The following is a 12303-nucleotide window of genomic DNA, read 5'->3' on the forward strand; positions in this document are numbered from 1 at the left end:
TTATGTGTATGTGGGTGTATGTGTATGTGTGTGAGTGCCTGTGCGTGCGTGAGTGCAGCCCTGTGTTTGTTTGTCTGTGAAGAGAGTATTGTGAAATGTATTTTTTTTTTATAGACAGCTGATAGATATCTCATACAATAAAGTAAACAAATATTGGGATTCCCCGTATTGCCATCACAGTAAGTATTGGTAAGGCCAACACAGAGCCGTGTGCAAAGACAGCGCGATTGCGGCAATTTCCACCTTCCTCCCACAGTAGAGCTTTTGGAAATGGAACGAACGTTTAATTCAAGTTATCAATTTCATGATTTTAATTAGGACTTTTAGAAATGAAAGGGATCAAAATCATGTTGAGAGTGAATTGAATGTCTTCATCTTTTGTTTTAAGTATGAAAAATGATATACTTGTAACATTATGCATAAATGATTCTGAATAACATGACACGTATTAACTGATCATAAAAGCAGTTTGGAACGTAAAAAATTCAAGCAACATGGATTCAATGGGGAATGAATTGAATTATCGTTGTGGGCACTCTATGGCGTGGTCTCAGTGTGTTTGTTTTTCTTTTTTATTTGTATAATGTTGTTTTAAAGATGATTAGCATGTTGAAAATAATAGGAATTTATTATGACAATAATGAAAATAAAAAGAGTAATGAAGTAAAAAAAAAAGGGGGGGGGAGTGAGAAGACCATGTTGTGAATTACTGTTCTTTATGGAAAGATAAAAAATGCACCGTAAAATATAATACAAACATGGTATAAAATATCTATACAATAAAAATGGCCGGCCAGGTTCATTTAGGATAAGGACCCCTCCCCCCCCCCCCCCCCCCCACGAAACAATTGTGTTAGAATATATGGTTTAGAGACATACCACATCGTTTCGCTCAACAGCGTCTTAACTTTAACTTTTACTCTTATGATGCTATGATTATGATAGAGTGGGTATAGACTTTAAGTCGTGCCCCTTTTGTGACAATTTTGTGCCGCGCCCATGCAGACTATTTTGCAATCGTCTACTTTGCACACGAGCCTACTTCATGCACACGAGCCCAATGAAAATAACGTCGTCATGTCTTCGCAGGTAGTGGTGAGCCGTGTGCAATTCTCAAAACACTATAAATACAACAGCCCAACAACCAGCTTACAGTAATCGACGTTAACTCTGAGTCAGGTACGAGTCAGGCATAGGCAGCCTTATAGTTTGCGAAGACAACGAAGCTACGAAGACGACGAAATAAGAAGACGATGAAGCTGAAACAAACGAAAAACTATCTACAAACCGACCACTGAAGTGAAACGCCAAAATTCTTCAAAATGCCTGACTCAGAGTGCTGCAACGGTAAGTTTCTCTTTCTGTGGCAAAATCATTTATTCATTCCAGTGCCCAGGAATCAAATCATTTTCTCTGCGCAAAAGCATGTTTCTTGCCTCTTCTATTATACAGATTTAATTTGATTTGATTTGTTTTGATTTGATTGATTTTATTTTTGCATTTTCACAAAGTATATAGTATAACGTAACAAACACAAAATCAATAGGGCCTACATATCATATACAATGTACCAATAATAAAATATTGTACACGTAACTTATAATCACACACAAACAGTTGGAAAATTATTGATTATTCAATCGAATTATTACATACGAAAGGCAGGAGACCGTCATATTAAGCTGAAGCTTGAATTTTATGACGGCCTCTGAAAATGCACATGGCTTATATTTTATTACAAATCATTTAATGCATAGTAAATTGTATAACTTAGTGGGGTACGTAAAAATGCATCAGTGCAAAGGTGAGTTATAGGGAGCAAGACAGTGTGGACGTGCAGTTTTGTTGAATTGTTAATCATGTTTAGAAAAAAAATATGTGTAGATTAGTGTGCATATATGAAAAATTGATATATATGATGTTTATGTGTACATAATGTATGAACGCCAGTCATGCAATATAACATTGTGATTAAAAGAAAGATAATGAACTTTCGAGACATTGATATATTTTGCCTCAATTACATGCTATTTACCACCCAAGAAGCATTCTCCGAGCAAGAAACAGAGATACAAAGGAACAATAATAAATCATTAACAATTCCCCGAATAATGTAAATCTATAATCATGTCTGTTTTGTATACCGAACAAAATTAAATGAAATTTTATTTGGTTGATCACTACCTATACATAATATCAGGCGCTGCTATGGACGTTTGTATTAAGCGGCCTATGCTAAATTGTCATGAAATTATTGTTATGCCACATCAAGTCAACCAATTTATCATGGTGCCACATCAGCTTACAAGCAAAACAAAGGTCCTAACATTTCTTTTTGTTATAAATTATGGTGCCCGATCGGCAGACAAGCAAAAAAAAAAAAACAAAAAAAAAACACACACAATAGAAATACAATTGAATTGTGGTGCCCAATCGCATCATGGTGCCCGTTCGCATTGTGGTGCCCAATCGTCCTCCCGTTTTTTTTTTTTTGTTTTTTTTTTTTGTTGTTTGTGGTTGTTGTTGTTGTTGTTGTTTTTTTGCTACAATTTGTAGTGCCTGATAAGCTGACAAGGCCTCGTTTTTTACGAATTATGGTGCCGAATCAGCTGACAAGCAGAAAAAAACAAAACAAAACAAAAACAAAAACAAAAACATATCTTCACAACTTTTTAGTGTCAATTTCGTCCAAAAATCGGCACACAAACTAACAAACCAATCAAAAAAAGGTACCACAGTACAAAAACCACCCGGAGATTCCCTTTCTGTATACAGTTTGGATATATGCTAAAAAAGCCAAATTATGTCCAGCATAATGCCAGATGCTGAAACGTCTAAAATTATGCCACAAAGCATAATTATGCCAACTCTTACTCTGCCAACGTCGAATGGCCACCTGTTGTGCAATGTGGAAGTCACATGTTTGGGCAGTGTTTGGTCCGTCTGTATCAATTTGTCTTGTATATCGAATTAGATTAAATGAAATTGTACGTGGACCGATTGTAAAATGCATTGTTGCAAATCAATAATTTCAGTTGCTACGCTTTATGTATTGCTGCGACCGAATTCACACACTTGTGGATTGTTGTCTGCAACGGCCGGGCAGCGTTACGTTGCTTACGATTATCTCTCTATGAAAACCAAACGTGTTCAGTACATGACTGTATGCCTACACACGTACGCCTACTCATACCAACGTACATTGTACGTAAGTACCAGAAAGAGAGCGATTTGGGTGGTATAAGGACCGTTTGGCACTTAGGTACTATTTTAAGGGAGGGGGCATCTGTTAAATTTTTGCAAGCGATTTCAGTCAATCAGAATCGAAGATTAGAATGTACAAACATAATGATAGATAGGCATTCTTCTTTTAATTTCGAGTCTGCCATGACTCTATATAGTGATCCAATAGATGCGCATAGACCACTCATACATGGCTTTTTCTCAGATTCGTATACCCGCAGGGAGGCAATTCAAGGGTTAAGGGGAACATGCACAGTTATGATATAAACAGAGATCATCATTATTATTATTTTGGCCGCAAGAACCCGTTTGGTTTATAAAGAGAACGGCATGGATTGAAATAAGCGTGGTAGGTGCCTAAAATATATTTTCTTATTGCAACCATGGACGACACTGAATGGTTATCAAATCAATCACTCTTTGAACTCTCCTCGTAGTCGGACCATGGGGGAATAAAAATTATGACATGGGAAAATGACATCACACCATCAATAACATCACACTGTGTAGTTACAAAATTGTATCGTGTTTGAAACTTACGAGCAATTTTAGGGGGTTTTTTTTTATGCTTTGCTTGTACAGTGCACTCCCGTTACAACGAACACGGTTATAACGAAATTTCGTTATAACGAAGCAAGTCTTGTGGTCCCAAAATTATCACCATTAAAGTCTATGGTACAAAATTCGCTTATAACGAACACGGTTATAGCTAAATTTCCGTTATAACGGAGACTGTCTTTTCTGAGCGCCACAGACAAAGCAAAACAAAAGAAATGTGCTCTGTTATAACGAAATGCGAATTGCTTTCGAAAATACGTAGCGGAACAATCATTACTAGCGTACGGTCTCTGCATGGGTGAACGCTTCACACCACTGTGTGTTCGCTCCTTGTGTCATGCACAGTTTCTGAGGGGAACTTGCGTTTATTATTGTAATACAGTTATCCCATCACATTTCACATAGCTTTCCAGTGTATGATGAGTATTCAGCAAACAGAATATGATATATATACGTGGTTTCCTTGTTTTCGTTATATATTGTATTTGTTCGGTTATAACGAAATTTCGTTATAACGAAAGAAAACTGCCGGTCCCGAGCATTTCGTTATAACGGGAGTGCACTGTACTTTTTTTTTTTTTTTATAACAAACAGATGGAAAGGAGTGCTGCGAGGGTGGAGGGTGCTGTGCCAGCGGCAAGTGTTCGGGAGGAGCATGCTCGAGTAAGTTCGCACAAAACTCCTCTTCCAACATTGTTGATTATAATACGTCATTTTTTTTTATTTTTTTATTACTTGCGTGCGTAATGTGTAGACCTATACTTTGCAGCTCTCGTACTGATCGATACAGCTTACTTTTCATGCTTGATCTGTAGGTATTTGTTGTTACAGAAGTACTCTGTAATTTAAGACATGTTTGCAAATATTTTTTATAAATTTAAATTAGGTCAATACAAATTACAATTTTTGGTCCATTAGACCCTATAGAGAATCCTAATCTGCCACTTTTTGTGGGTTTTGTGTTGGATTGAATTTTGTATCATTTTCCACCGTCTCACAACTGTACTAAACTGCAATAATGTATAGTTTCATTTATGAGTCTACATAGCAGTCTCTTTATTACCCGGTCACTGGAAGCGCATTTATGTGGAAGTTAACGTAATATAGACCAAAGAAACGGATGAACGCTTGATTTTTAGCTCAATTCTAATTGCTGTGAATCCTGTTATTGATTTGGACACTTAAACTGACATGATACGGAGGAGCGAATTACCTTTTCGAATCACCAGGTTAGACTTTACATAGCAGTGAAGACAAAATTTGGCAAAATCACATTTAAGACATTGGTGAGTATGTCGAGTATAAAATTAGCCTAGTCTGTATGAAAATTGAGTAGGAAAGTTTAGAAAGTGTTCAGGCTAAGAAGGAAAACAAAATCTGTGCTGATGTGGACAATGATAAATTCTAACATGTAAAGAGAGTAACACTGTCTCTCCTCCCCCCCCCCCCCCCCCCATCAGACTCTGCCGACTGGAACTGCACTGATGGAGGCTGCAACGGTTAGATCCTGCCGCAACATGGCGGAGAAGGACGGACCGCAGGTATGATACTGTCGAAAATGAATTAATTAGAGAATGAAATCATTAATTTCTTTAATTTGTGTCATTTTTATATGTATTTCTCGTCTCTTTTGAATGATGATTTATCTATTTATTCATCTATTTGTTTTCTCATTAAATCATTTATAAATTATTAAATTTATTTATTTATTTATTTATTTTTGGAGGAATCGGAGGGAGGGTAAGGGGCAAAGAATTTGCGCTTTCCCTGATTAATTTGTCTATGGTATTAGCCATCGAAATCCACGAAGAATGGTTTGTTCCAGAAGTATGTGTGCTTGGTATGATCTTAGGACCCTGGTTTCTCTTTGCAGTGGGTTTAAACTTAATTACTCATTATTACATAAATAAATTCAAAGTTCAACCTTTGTTACCTTAACATGTGACAACTCACAGCTGATGTAAATATTTGAAATACTTTGTGTTCATACAATCACGTTGTGGTTATGATTGTGTTTTTTTTTTTGGGGGGGGGGGATAGGAGGTAAATTAAAGGAAATGAAAACCTATAGAGCTTACATTAGCTGATCAAACACAATTATCACTCTGCTGACCAACGTATGGTTTGTTCAAAAATGTTATATCACAGTAACATAAAAAGATACGTACATTCAATCATAAGTCCTTCCTGTTATGCGGTTGAAACTGATATTTGTTTCATGTAGAGCATATACAGCTTTGATAAAAATGTACTGATGTCCCCTTTCTACATCATGATGCATTTCTTTATGATTTGTGCAGACATCCATCAACGGACCTCCTGAGCAGTCTGGTCAAGTTCATCTTCAATGAAAATGGCCGCCGACATTGGAGATGACCTGACCGCCAGTTATATAAGACTTGTATAGGATTTCTCTTACGTAGTCTACATAGTGTAGAATGTTGTAGAATTTTCCCCTAAATTTATTGCACGAGTCTAGATAAATGAAAACAAAAACTTATAAAGTAAAAGACTAAAAGTACTGTAATGATTGGGATTTTGGAGCTTTCAAGACAAGTGGCATGTAAAATTTCTTCAAACTACTTTTTAATAGAAAAATGAAAACCAAAATGTGATTGGGAAGAATACAAAAAAAAAAATCGTTAACTTGGAAGTTTCGAGACAACTATACATCTAAACTGTGTATTTGTCGGAAAAAAAAAAATCATGGAGCAGGCAGTAAACTGTGCTGCAAAGGGATTCTCGTGGGATCATTACATAGAGCACACTCACTTTTTGTAATACATAAGTTCTCCATTTTTTATCATGATTTCTGCAAACTTTTGTGAATATTAAAAGAAATAAATTAAGCAAGACAGTGCAAAAATTCGTCTATATAGTTGGTATTTTCGCATTTGCGTCCATGTAACTAAGGGTTTTGCTTGATATGATAACTGTGTAGTTGCATTTGTGTGTCTGTGTGTGTGTGTGGTTGTGTGTGTATCTACTTGTGTATGTCTGTCTATGAATTAGTAAAAGACAGAGAAAGAACGCAGAAATATGGTATGAGATGAAAGCAGGTAAGGATATAATCATACATAACAATGGTGTAGGTTTATCAAAAAGATACAAATTCTTGTCAAGTGACTTTACCCGACTGTCCGTGAGTAAATTCGTGTTGGTGTGTGTGTGTGTGTGTGTGTGTGTGTGTACAAGTGTATATAGTCTTATATTATCAATACAAGTGTATCTGTATATCTTGTGGCCTTTGTAGCTGCAAGCACACGTGTACATAGACAAAGCAGCGTCCCTGTTTACACTGCATTTAACAATGTTTAATATGCAATGTTTTCAAACCATCTAACACTCCCGCCGATCAACTCTTCTCACGAAACACAACAAAGGACACGTAACACGTATATTTTGGTACAAGTATGTACATGGCTCTGTGTGCTAGTTTTATTCTTTGTTTCTCTGAAGTAGAAAACATTTGGTAACATTATCGATCGCGGTATGCCAAAAACATGCAGATATAGGAATCATTGTATACAATACTTAAAATCAATTCACACAGCGCACACTTATTTATTGTAAATAGAGATCATCACCGTACGTGTGGTTTATCCCAGTTATCGGTGACTTGCTCCTGCGACAATTGCGCTGGTCTTATTTTTCCATGCATGGATTCAGGGTTAGGGTTAGGGCCGGTGGTGATAGAGTTTTAGGTTTAGTTTGATGTGAGGATTAGGATTATGGTTAGGGTTATGCTTGCGGGTACAATGTTTGACTTGGCGTGCAGATAATTATTTCATGGGAGTAATCTGATGTCGCAGGAGCATTAGTGCCATGGAACCCATTAATATCCAGTACAGCTTCTTGGAGCTGCGATAGATATTACCTCATCAAGTATCAAATGTGCCATCCATGAAAAGGCTGATTACGTCAACGCACACTTTTTGATTGCACTTTACGTTTGCTAAAATAATGCAATCAATCTACAATTTTCATTAATTCGTATAATATTAATATCTCATTTTTGTGCATGAGCTGCGTTTATGAGGCCTCAATAAAGACCTAGTAATAGATGAAGAAGGTTTCTTGTAGTTTTATCAACTCCTGTAGTTTCTTTTCCTCCAGATTCTGAATAACGTGTGTCAGGAACAAATTAATTGATCTTAGCTGTAGGATTATTATACCTTGTAACATCCCTTTTTCATTATGAGCCAAAATTGTTTTTATGTTTGTTCGTATGAAAAAAAGAACACGCAGGCATTATTAAAAAAAAAAAAACAGATTTAAATCAATGGTTTTTTTGGTGAGGAATCCATAGTAAAGATTTCTGCACTGCACGTCTCGTTTCCTGTGGAAAAGGAGAAAATATCTTTACATGTTCATGAGCAAGGCGTATTGTTGGAATGGAGAAAGCAATATACAGTTATATAAAAAATAGAGGTAAAACTTTTACATCAGGATAAAGTCTGGAAGATAGTGAATGGCGACTGCAAAAATGATTATCGGGAGCACAGAGATGAGAAACAAGAAATAGACAGGTTGAAATGGATTTGAAATCTTTTGTTGCATTCAAATTTTCTTGGCAATGTTAACACTGTCTGATCTTCATCACGTTTTATATATCCATATCTGCAGTCAACAAGATAGAATGCCTTCGAAAAAAAACAAAACAAAAACACAACAGCACGAATTCCAAAAAGGGGTTCAACGTAGCATTTGCGGCCAGGTTTGTAAGTTTCAGGCACTTTTAGTCGGTGCGAATCATGTAAGTCATTGAGATAGAGACTGTTTGAGAAGTAAATTAACCGGAAAGTTGCGTTTTATTGTTCCTCAAAATAATCATGTCCGTTGTTTAAAAAAGTGCAATTGAACGTGGGTTACCAGTCAATAAACACAGTGAGAGAATGAAATGAGAGAGACATTTCAGACTTCAGAGAACAATGTTCAAGCATTCACAACCCCCCCCCCCCCCCACCATCCCCACCAACCCTGTTCCCTTCGTCGTGTGTAAGTGGCATGCAAACGTGTTAGTAAAGAACGCATTTACAAAAATAAAAGTAAGGAAAGATACCACCTGTGAGGTGAGATTCTCACTCGGGACAGGCGCAGTCCTGAGAGACCCAGTAGCGGAGAGTCTCCGGGCCGCCAGCCCGCTGTCTGAATCTCATCTGATGGACCACGTGGTGCTCCTGGAAGAAGTTACCATTCTCGTCCTTCAGGGAAAGAATATTGTATTCCATTAGAACATTAAACATTTTAAATGTCACACTCAGTGAATTCCCGTGTTATCCTTTCATTCATTTTGATCACTGTGAAATGTTTCTCGGAACCATGGACAAGATCGAAGTTAAAGAACACAAATAAAATGCATTTCGACTAACACGGAAAAAAGTTAGAATGTCTGTAATTTACGTGGGTAAGGGAAAAAATGTAAAATGACGAGTGAATTTACTCACAACGACACAAAGAGTGCCCTCTGGTGTCCACCACACCCAACCTTTTGGCTTCTTGCGTTCCTTCTTCTCCTTACGGCGACGAAGAAATTTGCGAACGCTTTTGACTGTGATGGGAGTTAACCAAAGAGAAATTGAGATTCATCAGCATAATGTTGTACGTAGGAAAACGGAGATTATTTTATGTTAAAAACAAAAGTAGGAAAGCCATTAGATGAACGAAAGATGGTTCAGTGCTTTTACAATAGTTTTCATGACACATCATAGAATTGTGTTTTTCGAGAAGTCGACAGGTGCTAACTCAATGATTGTGCAGTTTGATGACAAGCCTTTTTTTTTAGCTTTTAAATGGTAGCAATCTGTAAAGATGTCTCACCCAAAAATGGACGTTTCTTCTTTTGCTTAGAAGTGACTGCTGCTGTCTTCTCTGTCTCGATCTCCTTTTCAACGGCCTTCTCGACTTCGTCACCCTCGTTGGTCGTCTCCGTTGGGGTGTTGACACGGTCCTCGATATCGAGTCGGCTGTGAAAGGAGTCCGCCCAAGACAGTGAGATCATGTCCTCATCAAAGTCGCTTACAGCGATCGACGCGTCGTCAAAGTCATCGGAATCAAGTTCTGCAAAATAATCATGATAATGGTCGACAGAAATCGCTGATGATCTGCTTTCACATACAAGCGAGATACTTTCGTGTACTAATGGACATTACCTAGGTCATTTTTTTAATATTTTATCCAACATTGCTATTAATCTTGCAGTTAATCAGAAGTGTCACTGTGGGTAAACATCACTGCATATCTAGGACTGTATTGTTGCTTATAGGTACAATGGCTGGAAAGAGAAATAGGTAAAGAGACTAAAGTAAGGACATTGAATTCAAGAGTAAGAAAAGAGAGAGGAGGAGGGGAGAGAAGAGAGGACATCAACTTATTGTACAAGTAAAAAAATTTGATAAGTTGAAGGTCATGGATATCAGCATGTGTTAGTTATATTGCTTTGTTCGGAATTCATGTTCATAATAATGAATAATAATTCATATATTCAAATATAAACATGTGTTAATTATATTATATAGTCGAAATTCACGTACGTCGAAGCATTTTTTTCCGGTCTCATTGGATTCAATTTAGGAGAGGTTGACTGTATTTTATAACATGAGTGAGGACGGCATTGATTTTAGCGTATACCTGATTCAATGGTTGAAGCATACTGGTTGACCGAAGTCACGGGTTTGATGACGTCATCGACTGGAGGCATGGAGAACAGCGTCCTGCGGGTTGTCATGGTGACACTCTTCTGGGTGTGGTCTTCGTCGTCGTCGAGAAAGTCTTCTTCCATGGAAGCTATCGGAGCAAGTTGAGGGCTGGCGACTTCATCCACTTTGAGATAATGAGAACGCAATGCGGAGTAAGATTCAGATATTATTATTGTGTGGTCACAGATTTCAATTGTTGCATCATTTTTTATTTTTTTTATCATTGACATTGAAAATGGAACCTGATTATACTCAGAACTGAAATAAATGTCCACATATATTGGACAGTTGGTGTCTGGAACCATGCACCTTCTTTTATCAGTTGTTCATAAACATTTTGTAGTGGTTCTTCTTATCATACATTTTGTGGAAAGTTGACATTATGATTTTTCAGATGCATCTAGGACAGAATTATGCGTAGGCCTGAAGACCGTGTGATGTACCATTTTGGACACAGCCATGAAGAGCGATTGCTAAACAGACATTGATTCCTTAATGATATCAGTTGTAGCCATAGTGTGTGATCATTTTTATCCATAGTTTTCTTATAATAATGTTTCCATGGAATAAGTACATTTCGTATGGCAAAATGTGGTACGTATCATGCAAAATGTATATGTAATGTGTATACCATGGATATTGTCACCGCTACCCCGAATGTGAATGCTGGACACCGACTGGGAGTCGGGAGGGATGCACTCTGGTGTTGGTGAGCGCTTGGTCGGATGAGTGAGTGGGCACTATAGAGGATGAAAATTTTGACTTTTGTGAGGAGCAGAAAGTTTGATTTTATGAGCAAAATGATAATTAGCAAAATTCGATTATCTTTGTATCCCTTTATTGATTAATGTCTGCTGGGCGATCGATTCCGTTGTGAAACTAAAAATAACTTGGACATTTTCCTAACAGTGTACTTTTGTGTGGGTCTTGTTTCATCATAGGAATGAATGTTCCTTTCCTTTAAAGTTTCATCTGTTTTTCATTTAAAAAAAAAAGAGAAATAATATTGGCTCGAATATGGCTGATTCATATGTCGTACAAGACGTTACAATCATTGAGTTACAGTCTCATTTTCTTGTATGCATTCATTTGTGAATTTGTGTGCGTGCGGGAGTTTTATATTGCTCTGGTTGAAGTGTAGAACACAAGCGCATACTTATAATACAGTGTACAGTATCATGCGTGTAATACATAGCTCAAGGTCATCTGAAGGTGACTGACATCTGCCCCCTCATCGGGACTTTGGTCGCAGATTTTCGGAGACTTACCTCATCTTTAGCATTCGACAGACGTTTGTATCGTCCCTGGAACTTGCTCTGTGCGGTACCCATAGTGATCGTGATCGAAAAAGCAACAAAATTCGCCAAGAATGACTGAAAATGCTCAGAGAGATATAGGTGAACTACGTTATCTGACAAGTCAGAAAGTATAGTGTCACTGTTGAGGAATCGCGTTGACAACATGGACCCTAGTAACGCGCAATGGAAGTATGGCGCATCAGGCGTAAAAACTTAAGTTTACGCGCGCATTGGCGTTAGGCGCAGCAAGGTATTATTAACGAACAAAGGAAAGTGCGTACGTCATACAGATTTATATACGGCACTGGCAGATTGCAGTAAAGGATGCCCCACATCATTTTCAGTCTACAAGTTTGAGAGGCATTACGGGGAAATTCAGGAACAAACAAACAAGCAAATAAACAGGATAATTCACATAGACGATATAATATACCAGAAACAACGGAACTTGAAATGTGCTACGCTATATCATGGTACTCACCAGTAACCAAGATTGATTACCTGTA

The 12303-nt window shown here is 37.4% G+C and overlaps 1 protein-coding gene and 1 long non-coding RNA gene across 2 annotated transcripts; one reads left to right on the plus strand and one right to left on the minus strand.

Annotated features, from left to right (window-relative positions):
• Nucleotides 1-1174: 1174 nt before the first annotated feature.
• LOC140230486 (uncharacterized) lies at nt 1175-6655 on the plus strand. Its single transcript, XR_011901398.1, has 4 exons — nt 1175-1347; nt 4396-4464; nt 5262-5342; nt 6102-6655. It is a non-coding gene; the product is annotated as an uncharacterized lncRNA (long non-coding RNA).
• A 2213-nt stretch (nt 6656-8868) lies between these two features.
• On the minus strand, nt 8869-11830 carry LOC140230590 (uncharacterized). Its single transcript, XM_072310733.1, has 6 exons — nt 11768-11830; nt 11131-11239; nt 10432-10623; nt 9622-9861; nt 9249-9352; nt 8869-9005 (listed from the first exon to the last, which is right to left on the minus strand). The coding sequence occupies exons 1-6, from the start codon at nt 11828-11830 to the stop codon at nt 8883-8885; spliced, it is 831 nt and encodes a 276-aa protein (XP_072166834.1). The 3' UTR covers nt 8869-8882.
• Between the last annotated feature and the right edge of the window lie 473 nt (nt 11831-12303).

Source organism: Diadema setosum, chromosome 7, assembly GCF_964275005.1.
Source record: "Diadema setosum chromosome 7, eeDiaSeto1, whole genome shotgun sequence".
In the NCBI taxonomy this organism is placed as follows: domain Eukaryota; kingdom Metazoa; phylum Echinodermata; class Echinoidea; order Diadematoida; family Diadematidae; genus Diadema; species Diadema setosum.

Excerpts from the sequence above, each read along its gene's own strand:
- LOC140230590 (XM_072310733.1), bottom strand. The coding sequence starts at position 11,830 with ATGGGTACCGCACAGAGCAAGTTCCAGGGACGATACAAACGTCTGTCG. Across the intron at positions 11,240-11,767 it reads TGTCGAATGCTAAAGATGAG|TGCCCACTCACTCATCCGAC; the intron begins GTAAGTCTCCGA and ends CATCCTCTATAG. Across the intron at positions 10,624-11,130 it reads TAGCGGTGACAATATCCATG|TGGATGAAGTCGCCAGCCCT; the intron begins GTATACACATTA and ends ATTATCTCAAAG.